The following is a 16883-nucleotide window of genomic DNA, read 5'->3' as shown; positions in this document are numbered from 1 at the left end:
AGCCTCTCAAGCCACTGGAAGTCTCTGAAGGAGACCCCATTCGTCGAGACATCCGATACATCAGGCTGTATCTCTGGCTTATAAAGGCTTTCAACAATATATTTGAATCTTATTATCCCGATCCTGAATTGTCCTATTTCACAGCAGAAGTGCTTTTCTCAAGTGACCTCGCTTGGAAGATAATTGGGAATCTCGGGCCTCTGACCAATGGCCTACCTTTGGATGCGATCTATGGAGGTGAACCACTTCCCAACACATATGTCAGGCTCGCCGAAGTAATGGACACCTGGCGACATAGCAGAAACATTTGGGCGGTTTTAGATCCCACTGAAGAAGAGTTGAATTATCATAAAAAGGCAACTCAAGATAATCTTCAATTTACTAGTCAAAAAGGCAATACTCGCAAGCGATTAACATCGTCCTAGTTTTTTATTACAACTATTCTGACAGCATGGTATCATCAGCTTTCTCATGTGCTTTATGTCCCCAGCGATATCGAGAGGGCCTTTTTTGAAGAACATCAGCCTCAAGATTATGTGCTAGCTTGCGTCTTCCAACTTCCAACACATCGAGCGGCATATCGTGGCTCTGCATATGCTGGGAATCCATTTCCGCCAAGTAGTCTTGAGCTACCCGCTGGAATTGAGCCATGGTCGCCTCGTTGATCTTGTGATCGTGTTTCTGATATATCGGTTGTAGTCCAGATCGGATCTTGAGTTGTTGAATTAGCTTGCGCAGCTGACCGGTTTTAGGCTGAATTAGTTATTCGAAATGAAACAGTTGTCTCACACACGTACAAATGGAATATTATTTGAAATGTCATTCATTAATTTTTCAATATCTGTGCCATTACCCTATAATAATATTGAAAGAAATAAAATATAATGACTATAATCAATTTTGGGATATCCAATAAGTTTGTGTAAACAGACTGACCGCGCGATTGTAAAAGAACTTCAGCCAGTAATTCATAGTTTCTAAGAAGAAGTCAGTAGCTACAAAATGACCCTGGCCGTCCCTGGTCGGAATAAGCATGCAGTGTTTGATTAAAGTGGCTAATGGTTTTGGGAGATCATGCTCCACTAAATTGATGAATCGAGTGATATGTCGAGCATAGCGAGGGAGGCCTTTCACACCATGAGCCATTAGAGACCATAATTTCCACATGGAAATACATCGTCCAATATCTCCACATTGCATAGCTTCGTCAGTCTCAACAACAGTTGCAAAATCTCGAATTCGTAATCTTAGGTTGTAGCCTTTCTTATTACCAGACACACGTGCTTTTTTTAAAGCACGTGGCGAGCAGAATTCATTATAGCATTTTTCAATCAACTTCTCCGCAACCCCTTCTTTTGAAAAGTCTGGTGGCCCTTCTTTGGATTCTTCGGTTATGATTTGCCTGTAAATTATGTACCACGCTAGCTTAAACTGTATCCCAATTATCAGTATAGAAATAAGAAATAAACTTACCTCAAACAGAAAGTGAGGGTAGCCATGTGTATCTGATGAATCGCTTGTAGGACCTGGTTAAAATCCATTTTCGCAGGTGGTTTACGTATTGAGCCTCCTAATGACTGCCACCATCGCCAGGCCCCAGTATCATTCTTCACACCAGGAGTACCCCAGTGCTCGCAAAGGATTGCTTGTGCAACATTCCACAGAGTATGAGAAGCGCCAAAGATTGTAATCAGATTTTGACCGGTATCGACATCGGAACCCGCTGGGAAGAGCTTCTTTCTCAAACTTTCAATCGCTTGACAAGTGGCCACATCACCATTAACCACCTGAATACGACTAGCACTTAATTCACGTGCTACACCGGTCTGTTGCAAAATACCGTCAAAAACATGACTAATTCCTTCGGCCGAGTTTTCTGAACAATCAAGCATCTTTAGCATATAAATCTCCGGATTGTATCGAGGGATTTCTTCGATCGGTGGTGGCTTTGAAGGGAGTTTGGTTGAAGGGCGTGGACCGTCGCCAATGATGTATTTATATAAACACTTTGTCAGCTGTGATTTAAGTGAAGCTTTCCAAGTGAGCTGTTCTTGAACGGTTGGCAAGAATGTCCATAACCGAACAGGTTTTTCTTGTGCTGTGTCGTGGTAAGCAAGGAATTTCTTCAAGTTACAGCTTTCAGACAATGGATCCATCGTTTGGGCTAAGTGAGGTGGGATCACATGGACATAGCCATATGTCCCTCGAAAAATCCATTGGTTTCCATCCACCCGTGCCTTTGACAAACGTCTCAGTAGGTCAATATTGTCGAAACAGATCATCGGAGGAAAGGTATGATTTTTCCTCATTACACGCTTCAGTTTGGCCTCATTAATGTCTCGTAATCTCCTCAATGCTTTTGTTGCTGTATCTCGTGAGCTACATAGGCCAATTGTGTGCAAATAAGAGTTCATACGTTCGGATACCCCCACCGCTAAGAAAGTCAATGCGTTATGCAGTTGAAGCCCGTTTTGTCGCCGATTTTTTGCAAAAGCAACCATAGCACAAGTGGTACCGGCAATCTGGGAGATTTAGTCAATCATCTGGACCATATTATCAAACAAAATCACTCAGTACTCACTAGGCGAGCACGAGTTTTTAGTTTATCTTGATGATTATGCTTTTTTGCATACAAAACGCCCTCTCGATGATTGATAATATCAAGATCATCCTCGGCGCCTTCTTCAGCTTGAGGTCCTTTGGTTTCGTCGTCAGAGTCATCGTTCCCAGTATTCTCTCCAGCTCTCAAAATCAATCCTCTGTCAGTGTTAGTCGCCGAGCCCAATAGCTTTGATTCGATTAAGGTATGTAAGAAATCCATGCTTTCCTTCACCTGTGTTGCACGTTTCACCATCTGATCTTCCTCAAAAAAATTTAGGGAAATGGCATCTGCCTTGTAGAACGAACCACCAGGATATTCACCCACAGGTAGGTTCTCGGAATCCACATAGAATTGAGCCTTCCGTACGTGTGTTCCAATTTGTCAGCATATAAATGCAGTGTTTATTAACCCAAACTGTAGTTACCTCGTCCAGGATGAATTGCCTCCAAATCATTCTGCCATTGGCACCCGAGGAATTGAGTAGGTCCTTGATATCGCGGACAATGTCCAATGTTGACTTTGATCCTTTGTTTGCCCAAAGACGACGCTTCACATTTAGCACAGGGTCGTTTGCGGACAAAAAAGCATGCACAAACTCCTTTGGATATATTCGTGGTTTGTGGTCCTCTAGAGTTTGACATATTGAGACTGTCATGCGGGTTATGTAAGGCCGAGACTGAATACTGCACTCTCTTTGCTTCATGTTTATCCAGGCTTTGGTGTTGAGATGATCAAAGTTTGTGTGGGGATGATCAAAGGTTGGGAAATGGCTAAATAAAGTTAAATGACTGCAACTTTAAAAAATTGCTTGCACACTCATTGATCACACCTGTTCAGGCATTTCTTCGGATTCTCACTGGAAACCTAATGATCAAAAATTTTCATGCAGACCATTTCTAGCTCAGCTTTGCGTGGGATGGGCGACCGAGCGGCGGCCACGCACCATGCGCAATTAGGCGCGCATTTGTGGGTACTTAATTTTATGTTAGGATGCTCAAAAGTTTTGAAACTCGAATTAGATGAAATTTTCTTGCAACGCGGGTCTGACATATTAAGTCGTAGTGAGGCCCACATTTACAAGAGCTCCTTGGAGCGACTTCACTCAAGGGAAGTGGTGCTGGAAGTGACACGTGCTTGTGTAGAAGGCTCAGCAGAGGCACTCCTGAATTTCATGCAACCTTTTACGATGTTTAAAGCCCTCACAAAGGGATATGAACCATACAGTCCTACGAGCCGCCACCGACCTGTGCGTTAAGTGTACAACAAGCCACATTATTTTTCCAAATTCTGGACGCGTCGGAAGAGGGGCTTATGTTAAGCTTACTCAGAGGAAGACCGATACGGTTACGCTCCCATGTCGCTCACCAGAACTCACACTCATCAATCCCTGGCCTGTCAAACATATACAACGGTGGCGGTGAAGGGTGGAGGCCGTCCTGCAATCATAGAAGGTCCCAGCCTCTAGTATCTACGGCAAGTGCTCCACCTGATCATGCAGAAAAACTCGTTGACCTGCCCTTGTATTACAACACACCCCAGCTACGTCTATTAGAGTCATGTGTGAAGTCTTGAGAATCATGAGCGAATTGACCTCCCCATCTGACAAGCCCAGTTTCTAGTCTCATGATCAGTCATAGGGGTATAGGCTTTAAATCTGATTCTGGCAGGCCCTGGTATCAGAGATTGAGATTTGCGCGTAATAGTATGTAGTCTTCCAGAATTTTCCTACTGTTGATCTCCGAATCAAGTGCATGCTGATGGTGGCACGGGCTGAGATTTGAATTTGTTGTACATATATATATGTTGAAAACTCAAATCAAGATGTATCTTTGATCGCCACTGCGCCAGTACTTAAGTCAAGGGTTGGTGAAAAGATTTACATTTCGTGGCACAGTTTGCGATCTCCAGTTTGATGTCTACTTCGACATATCTCATGCCATCGGATGTGCGAGAGCAGGAGAGCCGCTATTGTAGGCTCGACAAATGCAGTAAAGTGTAAATACTTTTTACAAAATTTAGCTCGCCACAGAGAAATCGGTTCTCTCCAGCATGTACAACTTCAAGGTTATATAGATCCAGTGTCACCACCGCATGGTGCTTGTTGTGTGGCATGGCTATAATTATGTATGTCAGTATCATAAAAAGTTCAGAAGCAAGATAAGAACCCTCGGACAACAAGGGTGCCACAAGGGAGATATCAATCTGAGTGTTGAAATTCAACAAGACAATCTTGAGTGGAAGTGGGCAGTAACACAGTGCATGGAGGCATGGAGTCTGGCAAGGCACGAGAATTTGAAGAGGATCCAATGTATTTGTTACCGTTTATAAAAAAAACTTCGGCACACCAAATTGAAAGGAGGAGAAAAATATAAGATTAAGCTTCAAGACGAAAAAACGCACACACACAACCATTTTCTCTTTGGATTATACAACTTTTGTGGGCGAATGAATATATTATCAGATCGTTTGCACTTTTTTAATAATTTTATCTTCTGAAAGCTACAATCAGCCTGAGGTCGAGAATTCCAATACGAGAAGGAAGACATGAGTGATGGGGAGGTAGAATAACACAAAAAGATTATCCTATAAAAGTATGGTCAAGAGTCAATTGGTAAGTGCAGGTTCTGTCAATGATACATTTTTTTGAAGACAAAGGGTTTGATATGACTCACTTGCAGTTCGCAGTATAAGCTCAACTAAATCTTAGATGTGTATCTCAGATTGGGAAGGCATGATAACCCTGAGGTCTGACCTCCTTTTTCGTATCCTCGTGTAGCGTTCGCTTGATTAATTCGAGGCCCGATCTGCCCTGTTCAATTGGGGCGCCAGAACATGACATCACAACAACGTACAAGCCCAAGGCGAGTTGAAGGAAGAGAGTAGTCTTGAAGTTCATTTTGAAGTAGATTGATTGGTCTTCGAAGAACAGACCCTATGCTAAGAAGGAAGATATGATGGAACCGTCCAAAAAAGATTCAATACTTATTAACGTGGTACCGAATGAGAAGAAAATAATTTTGACTACCGGATGAGGTATTGTTTGGTAGTCAAGCGATAGACAAAGGAGTCAGAAAAGAAGAAATCCTATACATACAAGTGTTGTTGAGCTCAGATGTGTTGTCAAGGTGAGCTTGATGGTGAACTAGCTAGCTTGACCTTAAGATACCTTCCGGAGGTCGTTGTCCTATACTTTGATAACGAGTAGCGGAAAGATGATTCTAAGAAAACCCGTAGAAGCAAATCGCGTCAGTGTAGCCCGATACGAGACGGTCGAAGGCAATCAACCAGCAAAATCGAATTCAAATCAGGCCACCTTAGATTGTAGAGACTCCTCAATTTTTGATGGGGTAGTTGGCGTGAATTGCTCCAAGGACGGTTGACGCTTGGAAATCAATGAGGTCCTGGAAGAGACTTGGAGGGAAGACCGACGCTTGACAGTTGAACTATGAGGGTTCAATCACTAGTTTTTTTCTGGTAATGATGAAGAAACAGAAGGTTTGCTTAGTGGAGATGAGACACGTTTGATGATTATGAAGAGCAGGGGGAGCGGGAGAGAGTTGTGACAGATGGGAAGGAGCTGGATTAAATATCGAGTTTTGCAAGGAGACTCAAGCTGTACGCTGGTGGCAGAAGGAGAGGGAAGTCGATGGAGTGGAGCCAAAAGGCTTGCATACAAATCTAATTTCAATTTTGAAGGTGCCACTCAAGCCTTCATATCCAGTTCCTTCATTCATCTTCATTCTCAAAAGTTGGAGGAGATGAATTGATACGACATAAAATGGACAACTTGCACTGCCTACTGAACTTGAAGTTCAAACTTCTGTATGTAAGATTTACTTTGCAGAGTGAGTGAGAAATCAGTTTTGAAAACTCATACCTTATTACGAGCCACAGCATAATCAAAGTCATCATGATTCATATCAATAAGAATCTGATTTGTTTCAAACTCTTCTGCTGGGTAAAATGTAAATAGCATCGTGAAATTCTACATCCAAGACTTCAACTTCAACTTGAGCGTCTCGTCTGACATACTTGTCGCAAGTCGTGATTTTTTCCCCGTCTACGAGGGTCTTTCGAGAAAAGGACCCCATAATCAAATTGGGTGGCAAGTCAAATATCTTTTCCCAAAATCACGAAACAGCACTATTTACATTGTACTCCTGAAAATTATCTCTTGATTGTATTTTGAGAAGCAGCTACACATAAATTAATGAAACGTTGTTGAGCATTTTGAATGGGGAAACTTTTTGACGGTAATTGAGGCCATTTTTCCTTGGTAACTTTTGGACTCGTCCACTTGGTCTCTGCACTCAAGTCACAGTATCCATATCTTTGTATGCTACTTGGTCAGTCTCAAGCAGTATGGGAGACCCAAGACATCATGAACACCAGCAATGTACGCAGCCAAGATAGGGTATTATACATCAGGTTGTCGGCGCGCCACCCGTTGTATATGCCCTGGCCCACCCTGCACCTTGACTCCCAAAAACCCAGTGTCCCTTAAAAATGCATTTGCCTGTGATTGGAAAAGTGGCCCCGGGACCAGCCACGGCCCCACCAGATGGGGTGCTGTAGCTTTGGTCATATGATTACCAGGCCTTCTGAAGTTTCAATTGACCATCAAGATGGGATCACACATTCAATTGGTCACAAATGTTATTAGAAAGAAACCCCCTGATATTCCAGTGTTGATACCTTCAACACATCTCTATTATGAGCTATAATCTATCATAGATCAGAGCAATTCATCTAGTATTATAATTGAGATTGAAGTATGTGAAGTTATGCAAAGTACAAGATTAGAGTTTTGCAGGATTGATGCCAACAGCTGAGATTTGATAAAAGGATAAACTATTTATATTAGGTTATAAACCCCTTTGAAGGCCACAGAATTATGAGGGAAGGAAACTGATTTTTTGTTTTGGAGAAAGTCTAACAAGTAAATGGTATTTGACAAACCACAGATATGATGACTTGTAAGTTGTGAAGACAAAACAAATTTTCAGATTTGTTTTTGTTTGGGTCTACAAACAAATCTATTGTTGTGAGTACAGAAAACAAAGGTATTCAAGACCTGACAAAAAAGGGGTTTTTTACCTTTGAAAAGGTGGATCTTGGTTTTGATATTTAGACAAGACATGATTCTTAATAAGTAATCTCATCAAAATCCATAAGATCATCCCCATACATAGATTGAACATTGTAGTCTATTTAACAATTGATTTATGCCCTTACCCAAAGGTGTTTACACTTGATGGCAGTACATGTAGATATGATCTTAAGTTTAGAGCACCTGCTATGTTGAGGGTGTTTTATCATAGGTCTTGCAGTCCTGATTGCAAAATTTAATCATGTGTGTTGTGGCTAAGTTGGTAACTGCACAGAATCCACTTTGGGGTGATTTACCATCTGCTTTACCAACAATTAGATCACTGTGTTCAACCAGATCTACAGTGGTTTGATTTTGGAATGAAAGATCATATTTTCCTCATAAAATTCACCCAAAAAACCATCCATCATGTCTCAATGCCTACTTACTCCAAGTTCCTTGACAATACAAATCAACACCCTTTTGGAGTCATCAAACAACAATGAGGAACAGCAGGATTACAACCAATTGGTATTTGACTGGCTCTTCAACAGGCTTTCTCCACCTCCTTCATGTCCTCATACTTGTATCCGCATAGATCAATGCTCACAGTCACCAACTTTACAGCTACTAATTTGCACCTGATGCCAGATATGAATCAAAGTTGAAACATCAATTTCAAATGACTAAAGGCCCCTAGGCTTGAGTCTAAATAACTCAACCAGTTTTTATATCACATATCAAAACAACTCAAGTTTTAAATCACGTATTGAAGTAATTCAACAAGTTTGTTTATTGTACCCAGTATTTTTTGTTTAATGTCAAGCTATCACTTTCTTGTTAAACATAAGTTATTTTCTTTTCAAACATGATTTATTTGTTAGACACTGGCTATTGTCACAGTATTTTTGTTTCCATCGGTTCATTTATCACTTTCTTTGTTCAAGACAAGTTAGAGCACCCACTATGGTTGCGGTAACTAGGTGATTTATCATAACTTTACCGCTAAATTGCACACAGGTCCACTATGGGCCTGTTTTACACTTGCAGTCCCTACATCTGCATCACATTTTGCAATGCGCTTGTTCAAATATACGAAAGCTTAAAACTTGATTTATTGTAGGACTTGATGCATCCAATCTGTCAAAACTGCATCTTTCAAGACTTCAAACTTCACAGCTTCACACTTCAAGACTTTAAATCTCAAAGCTCAACCCTCAAAACCTCAACTTCAAAGTTTGAACTTCAAAATTCATCCTCAAAAGTCAACATCAAGACATCACACTCCAAAACATCACACTCCAAATCAAAAGAGTTGTTGACCACAAGCAACACAGCCTCGCTCTATCTGTAAAAGACTATGAGGGTGTTAAGGAGGTGGAGGGAGCTTGCTGAAGAGACAGTCAATGACCAGTTGGTCATAATACTGCTGCTCATCATTGTTATATGAAGACTTCAAAAGGACATTGAGTTGTCTTTTCAAGGAACTTGTGGCAGGGTTTTGATTGATTTTTTTGGATGAAAGTTATGAGAAATAAGGAATTTCATTTCAAAATCATACCACTGTGAACCTGGTTGATTCACAGTGATTTATTGTAGTTAAATCATATGTTACATCATCCCATAGTGGATTTCATGCAGTTAACAACTTAGGTGAAAACACACATGATTGAATTTCGCACTCAGGAATGCAAAATTTACAATAAATCACCCTCATGGTAGTGGGTGCTCTTATAACTCTTTTTGTAAACACAACTTATTTGTTAATCACAAGTTAGTTGCTAAGTCCCAATTTGTTGATCTCAATGATACCATTATGTTGCAGGAGTCTTTGACACAATGAAAAATCTACAATTTTGGACTAACCATTTTGTGCCCCTTGAATAAGACCAAAATCAATCTGAGTTTCTTGAATCAATATGCTTTGAGATCAAAGTGGTAGGAGATTGTTGGATTTGTAGACCACTGTGATTTGAAATTATCTCAGTGTTCTTAGCATAATACTCAACATTGGGATCAGGAGACTCCTATTTTTCAACAATCATTTTGTGAAGAAATATGCAACAATACATAATCTTACATATATTGTGAAATTCCCAAATCCTGCATGGGCAAGCAAGGATATGCCAACAGTCTTGGATGTCACCAAATGCACATTTGATGCCATTTTAAGCTGATTCTTGTTGCTCTGAATAAGAATCTGAAGCATTGTCTTATGGAAAGTTTATGGTATTGATCAAGACAGGCCACATTGAGTAAATGCTGTCTGTGAGGTCATACCTATGTGTATACTCATTATTCTTGACCTCAAACTTCAACAAATCTTCAGTGCCTAGTTGAGCCCAAAATCAGAAGTTTGAAAGTGAAAAAGAATCAGATAAAAAACCTACCATTGGAAAATCATTCAAACAGGGGGTCCCAATTGAGAACATTGATATTGTTCAGAGAGTCCAGAACCTAAAATAATGTGTGTCAGATGTATGTACTCTTTGATGCTACCACTTCAAGAACCAAGGTGGCCATTTTCACCTTGCCTTGAAACTGTCCCCAGCCAGTAGGACAATTTTTTCAAACCTGTTGCATATCACCATTGGAGCCTTTGCAACCTGGAAAACCACATAATTCACATTCTTTTGGCTCATCTTCTCTTGGTGGGCTGATATACTCAGGGCCATAAATTTCAACAATCCCATGGACAAACTTTTGCAAACATAAGATTACTGTTCATTCACCAATCTTCACATATTCATCAATTATATTTGCTGAAATCCTGTAAGCCAGCTTTTGTAATGCAAAAGTCAATCATTCCTCCAGGACAGAGAAGATAAAATCAGTATGCAATGAACTTTGGAGCAATTTAAAAGAGAGAGGACATACAGTCGTCTCTGACATAACCCATCTGTGCTGTAAGCCATACTCATCAAAACCCATACAAATTTGGCCATCTGCAGAAAAATTGCAGGGAAAGTGGGTACATAACCCATAACTTTGTAGTACCCCATAACCCATAAGCTTTTTGAGGGAAACCAGAGTTCATAACCCATAAAAATCAGGGGTCATTTGAAAAAAAAATGACTGAAGGGAGGCTTGAAAAACTCTAAACATAAAGATTGACAGACAAACCCTATTGATACTAACACTATTCAACCTCATTTAACTTTCACACCCTGCACATCACAAACTCAATCACATTACACTTCCTGCAAACTTGTCCAAATACATTGTGGCCAATATTGAGGAAGGTTTCAAGAAATTTGAAAACATGCAACAAGAAGCAAATGAAAAAGAATCTATAGTAGGAAATATACCACCACCACCACGGCAAAGCCTCGGATATCATGCTATCTTACTTGGAAAGGGACAATGCACAAGAAGTGCAGGGGTATGAAAGGGCCATCAAGCCTCTGTTAGACACTGCCAATTGCTACGTGTTAAAGCTGCAAAGCAGCAGACTATTTCTGATATGTTTTTTAAGGTTTCCTAAGAAGTTTATTTTTTTGTTTTGTACAATCTTTGTCATAACCCATATTTTGTCTGCAAATATATAATTATGGCTTTTGAAAGAGATTGAGGTAACCTATACTCTAGCAAAACCCATACTTTTGGGCCACATTTTTTGGGTATGGGTTATGTCAGAGACAACTGTATACATCCTTGCACCCAGAAGATATCATGTGCTTCAAGTTTTTGAACACATGTTTGTATACTCAAGAGATTTATAAGATTATTGATTTTTTGATTTTTTTCATATTCCTTTTTATTTCATCTCAAAAAACAATCAAAAAACCAACACATAAATCAACATTCTTTCAAAAAAAAAGGTAAACCATCCAAACTTCAATTTTTTTCAATCTTTCAATCTTGATTTTTTTCATTATTTTTCATAATTTAATTAAATTTCAGAAAGAATTGGATTTAAACCTGACCATAATTCTTGACTAACTCTATTTTGAATTTCATCTTTTGTTAACCAAGCAAACTGAATGATCCCTTCAGATTTACCTACTTCTGTAATCTTAGGTTGACCTCTTAAAATCCTTTTTGGCATAATCCAAACCTGTTCGCCAAAAAACCCAAAATCAAAAAATCAAAAATCAAAAAATCAAAAATCAAAAATCAAAACTCAGAAAAATCAAAACTCAGAGAAGAGGATACGAAAAAAGAGGATATGAAAAAGATAGGATATGAAGCAAGAGGATACGAAAAAAGAGGATATGAACAAAAAAGATGATTGAAAAAAAAGACGATTGAAAAAAGGGAGTTCTAAAAAGATTTATTCAACATACCTTTGTACCTTTCAAAGTAGTAGAAGTTAATGAACTAGGTATCGATTCATAAGAATAATAACTAGCAGGCACATGACCAATCGAAAAGATATCCATATCGATTCCTAATTCTTCATACAATTCTCTTAATCCTGCCTTCACTAAATCTTCTTTTGGTTTAATACCTCCTTGTGCTATTTTTCAACCCAAAAATACATAATATATTATAAGAATCCAAAAAAAAGTTTCATGAATTAATTAGTTGGTTTTTTAGCATTGGGGTTTCTGGATGAGCTTTTTGTTGTGTACGTACGTAATTGCCATTGATGTTCACTTCTGTTCTTTTTCACTAACAAATACAAAGTTTGATCTTTTTTTCTTTCTAAACTAGATTCATCCAAATCGAGCTGATCGACCGTCTGATGATCGTGTTGATCAACACTTGCATCAACTTGATTGGATTTCCCTGTACTTTCTTCCAAGAATTCTTTTTCAGCTTGAGATCCAGATCTAAAGAAGAAAGAAGTATTAAATTTAGTTTCCAAAGTTTTCGAAAGTTGTGATTGATAATGATAATAAGCCGATTCGAATCTTGTCAATTTTTTCAAGGTGATCGGTAATCTTGAAACTAATGAAGCTACTACTAATCTATGACTCGGTCTTGATTGTTGGTGTAATGGAATAGGTGGTGGGATACTTGAACTTCTGGGTCTGATTGCTATACTTGATTCGGTTGAAAGTCTTTTGGATAGATAGGTTGGTTTGAGTGAGGTTGATTGAAGAAGTGTTGAGTTGATGAACTTGGATGTGGGTTTCATTTTGTTATAAGTTGGTTGGTTTGGATTGGATTTCCAAAAAAAAAGTCAAATATCATAAATCATGGCAATCTGACTATTAGACTTTATCCTTATAACCAATCAGTCCTGTTCTTTAACTTTCATTGCAATCGATTGATGACCACTCTCAACTCAACTCAAGATGTCAAGCTCAAAGTTTCCAATCGAAGAAAAACAAAAAGTTGACTCAGTTAAGTTTCCATTCTCTCAATACATTTCATTCACTAAACCAAAAAACTAATCCATCTTTCATTTCTCTATCATAGTTCATAAACCAATCACCAAACTCAGGTAAGTCTTCTTTCATTCTCAATCCAAAAACCAATCACACTAATCTTAACTTGGATATATCTTTCATTCTAACAGTTTATTCATTCGATACACCACGTCGAGGTTTGATTCTATCAGAACTATGTAGAAACCCATCACTAGATCCTACTAATCTATCTAGTACTTCAACTTCTTCACACAAAAACGATTGTATAAAACTTCAAATCGAAAGTCGTCATCTTTTTGAATACATGCAAAAATTAGGGTATCTTCATGTTCTTCTTCCTTCACTAAAAAAAACCAAAACAAAACTCATGGTTTTTTGGTTTTTCTTTTGTCTTTGCGGTTTAGGTTTTTTTGTCAACTTCCTTTTGATCCTTCACGTACAGAAATCGGTAAATCTTGTTCTTTTTTTTCTAAACTTGTAAACTTGACTGATTCTTTTTTTTGGAAACCGGGTTTTTTTCTTGTGGATAGAATGTCGTAGGATTGAATTAGTCACTGGATTAACACCTACTAAAAATAATTAAAAAAATCATTTGATAATCTTTACACGTGTTTTATTTTGTAATCCTAAACTTTTTCTTATTGATTAGAATTATTCAAACCACGAAAAAAACAAAAAATCCAAATCTAATGAATCTTATCGGAAAAGAAAGAATCGCTTTAAAATGTTTTTTTACTTTGAAATTGTTTATTTTTGAAAGAATGACCACTGTGTTTATTTTACATTACAAAACTCTTTTTTTTTCAATCCAATCCTTTATTTCTTCTGAGATACAATTCTTGATATTTTTATAACAAAATAATCCAAAGAGACAGATTTAATTTTCTGAAAATATATTAAAACAGACAAACTACAAAGCTACAGAAGTTTCAAATCTCAACAGTTTCTTTATCCATCAACTCCAAAACTTCATCAAACGTCATCATTTGACACTATATCAAACCCAAGCACACCAACATCAGTTCAAATTTCCAACCCCCAAAAAAAAGCAAAATCATATATGATGAAAGCTTCATAGAAAAGCAAAAGACATACCGAAAAGTTTCCAAGCCTCTGAAATTCAAATTTCTCAAGATCAGAAACCACGACCACCAAAGCTATCAAATCCCAAAACCTAATCCCAATAGCAGTAGAAACACTGATCAAAACCTTGACTTCATTCTTTGATAAATCTCTTAACCTTTGATCCATCGAATCACTAATTTCTCGCATCTTTTCAAACGACAAAACTTCATGAAAATAACCTTTTCCTTCTTCTTCTTCTTCTTCGGTAAAATGATCAGATAAATAAACTTTATCTTTTTTTATACAAAACATTTCTTGGATCATGATGCATGGCCATGAATTTGTTTTGTAAATCGTATGGATGGCGTTGAGGTTTGAGAAATTGGTGCGCATCGTGTTTGGAGAATGAGGTGATGGGTTTTGGATTGATTGGTTTGGTTTCTTGGTCGGGTTTAGTTGATGGAAAGTTATGATGTGTAACCAACTTATGAACCTTGGACTAGCTTCTGGATTGAATGACAAGTATTGAAGTTTTTGGAAAAAACGTTGTAGGTTTTGAGGATGTGAACTTGCTGCTTTACTTGTAAATGTAATCAAATAATCTATTAGAGAGAAAAAAATTAATATCTTTGAGGAATTTTTCCCGTAGAGAATTAGGTTTGCAGAAACTTACCTTTTTTCCAAACTTCAAGAAACCTAAGATTCTCTGCTCTGATAGTTTTAATCTTTTCAGCTTGGTTCAATTCGTCTTCCCAAACCCCTAGTACAGCCACCTTAAACTTCACTTGCAATTTCTTCAACTTCAATTGATATAAAAACTCTTGAATTTCATGATTTCCTTCTTCATCATCTTTATACCCAAGTTGAAATAACAAATTCAAGTTAATAGAACTAAACAGAATCCAATCATTTGATGACCTAATCTGACTTATCGAATCACCATCAAACGGAGAAATCTCTTTGATAAGATACCCCGAGTTCAATCCCAAAAAATATCCAATCTCTTTAAACTCTTTTTCAAGTTTAACAAATTCAATAGAAAGCTGTTCATTCAATCTACTATCTAACTTAACATACCATAACGTCTTTTCAACTTCTTCATCATAAGCTTCGTAAAATCCTAGTGGTACTTTTAGTAAACTTTGTAATCGATCAAAGGCTTGGGGATTTGAGCTGATCTTTGGTAGGAATGGGTTGTGTAAGTATTTGATTAGGTAGCCTGGTAGGTTTGTCCATGAGTATAGGTTCGGATTGGGTTTCGTTTCGGTTTCGTCGCCGTTTATTACATTCATTTTATCCTACTTTCCTAAATATATATTGTACATAAAAGTTGATGGATTTTTTTCTGATCTAAAAGGATTTCTACAAAAATAAATAGATATATTATGGATGTCAGTTTCAAGATTTTTTTATTAAAAGGAATCATTTGGATTGTTTTTTTTTCTTTTTTGGACTTTACACTTGAAATGATTTGTCGATGAAATTGTTTTCACAATATACCTACAAATCAATTTGTCCTATATCAAAAAGATCCTCAGTTCAACTTCAAGAAATCCAAACTTCCAACCTCACACTTTTTTGTAAAAAAAATCAAATTTGAAGTTTTAGTTTAAGCTTCAATTGGGTATGTATATGTGTACAAAAAGGAACTCAAGAAAATCAGTTGGGGTTTTAATGGTTTGACCCTTTTATGAACTTTGAATATAAAGTCGTGAATTAGATTGACCAAAGTATGGGAATCGAACAACAAAGGATTATGGGTTAAAACAAGTTCAATACTTCAAAACCAACAATCACTCAGGTGACTCCAACATTTCATTTTCTTACAAAGCTCTATGAGTTCTTTCATATCCAACTTGAAGATCTTTTCATATTTCAATTTATTGCTAGTTTTTGTAATACTATCCATTTGGCTTTTTTGATCTGTAGAAAACACAGTGGATGAGATATATTTAATCAACTTGATATTATGTATTTGAAAAAAAGAATACTTAGAGAAGATTGATGGATAGAATTGGGTTTGGGTTTAAAGAAATCAAAATCAAAACATAAACTTAAACTTTTGTTCGAGGACGCAGAGGCTGTGGTGCGATGGTCAATTTTATCAACATAAACGATCCATTTTGACGAGACTCGAGGACCGCAATCATTATCAACGGGATGACACAGGGCCTGGAGCAGGCTGAATGATTGAATCCAAAAGGGAGCCGTATGCAAGCTTCCATAGGATGTAGTCGGGAAGGGGGAGCAAAGGCTTCTCATCAGCCGTCTGGGAGGTAAAGAAAATGAACATTCTGTTTATCAATCAATTGAAAAACTTCAAATCCCATCATTGTACAACTATGTAAACCAAGCCCAAACCGAAAGAGATTATAAAAAAAAGATGATCAACACCCCCGAAAAAACAAGTATAATTTAGGGGGTAGGAGAATTTTACACCGAGTCATTTACACCGACTCTTTCGGTGTAAAAACAATCCGGTGTAAAATTCGAGAAAAGGGGGGGTATTTTCGAATTTTACACGTGTTTCAATTTTTTTTTCGACTGTGTAAAAAAAAGCAGTGTAAAAAAAACAGTGTAAAACTCTTCTGCCCGGCCGTGATTTTTAATTTTACACTGGAAAATTTACACCGGAAAATGCTGTGCAAAAAAAAACAGTGTAAAAGTCTTGTGCCCAGGCCAAAGTTGAAATTTACACCGGATTTCTTACACCGAAGCGGGGCAAACGGGTAATTTTACACCGGATTCTTTACACCGAATCACACTCCACTGTTCGATTCCCCCATTCACCACATCCACTTCTCAACAC

General features: G+C 37.8%; 3 protein-coding genes across 3 annotated transcripts; all 3 read right to left on the bottom strand.

Annotated features, from left to right (window-relative positions):
* Positions 1-2531: 2531 nt before the first annotated feature.
* On the bottom strand, positions 2532-4227 carry MELLADRAFT_106160 (uncharacterized protein; the record flags this gene model as incomplete). Its single annotated transcript, XM_007409492.1, has 5 exons — positions 2532-2543; positions 2582-2959; positions 3494-3645; positions 3968-3994; positions 4137-4227. 5 exons carry the CDS (start codon positions 4225-4227, stop codon positions 2532-2534), a joined length of 660 nt encoding a protein of 219 aa, XP_007409554.1.
* A 7356-nt stretch (positions 4228-11583) lies between these two features.
* On the bottom strand, positions 11584-12774 carry MELLADRAFT_62878 (uncharacterized protein; the record flags this gene model as incomplete). Its single annotated transcript, XM_007409491.1, has 3 exons — positions 11584-11748; positions 11978-12150; positions 12270-12774. The coding sequence occupies 3 exons, from the start codon at positions 12772-12774 to the stop codon at positions 11584-11586; spliced, it is 843 nt and encodes a 280-aa protein (XP_007409553.1).
* A 1164-nt stretch (positions 12775-13938) lies between these two features.
* Positions 13939-15366, bottom strand: MELLADRAFT_106158 (uncharacterized protein; the record flags this gene model as incomplete). Its single annotated transcript, XM_007409490.1, has 3 exons — positions 13939-14001; positions 14105-14676; positions 14748-15366. 3 exons carry the CDS (start codon positions 15364-15366, stop codon positions 13939-13941), a joined length of 1254 nt encoding a protein of 417 aa, XP_007409552.1.
* Positions 15367-16883: the final 1517 nt, after the last annotated feature.

Source organism: Melampsora larici-populina, assembly GCF_000204055.1.
Source record: "Melampsora larici-populina 98AG31 unplaced genomic scaffold MELLAscaffold_16, whole genome shotgun sequence".
Lineage (NCBI taxonomy): Eukaryota > Fungi > Basidiomycota > Pucciniomycetes > Pucciniales > Melampsoraceae > Melampsora > Melampsora laricis-populina.
The sequence above is the reverse complement of the archived record's forward strand: the minus strand, read 5'-3'. Positions and strand labels throughout refer to the sequence as shown.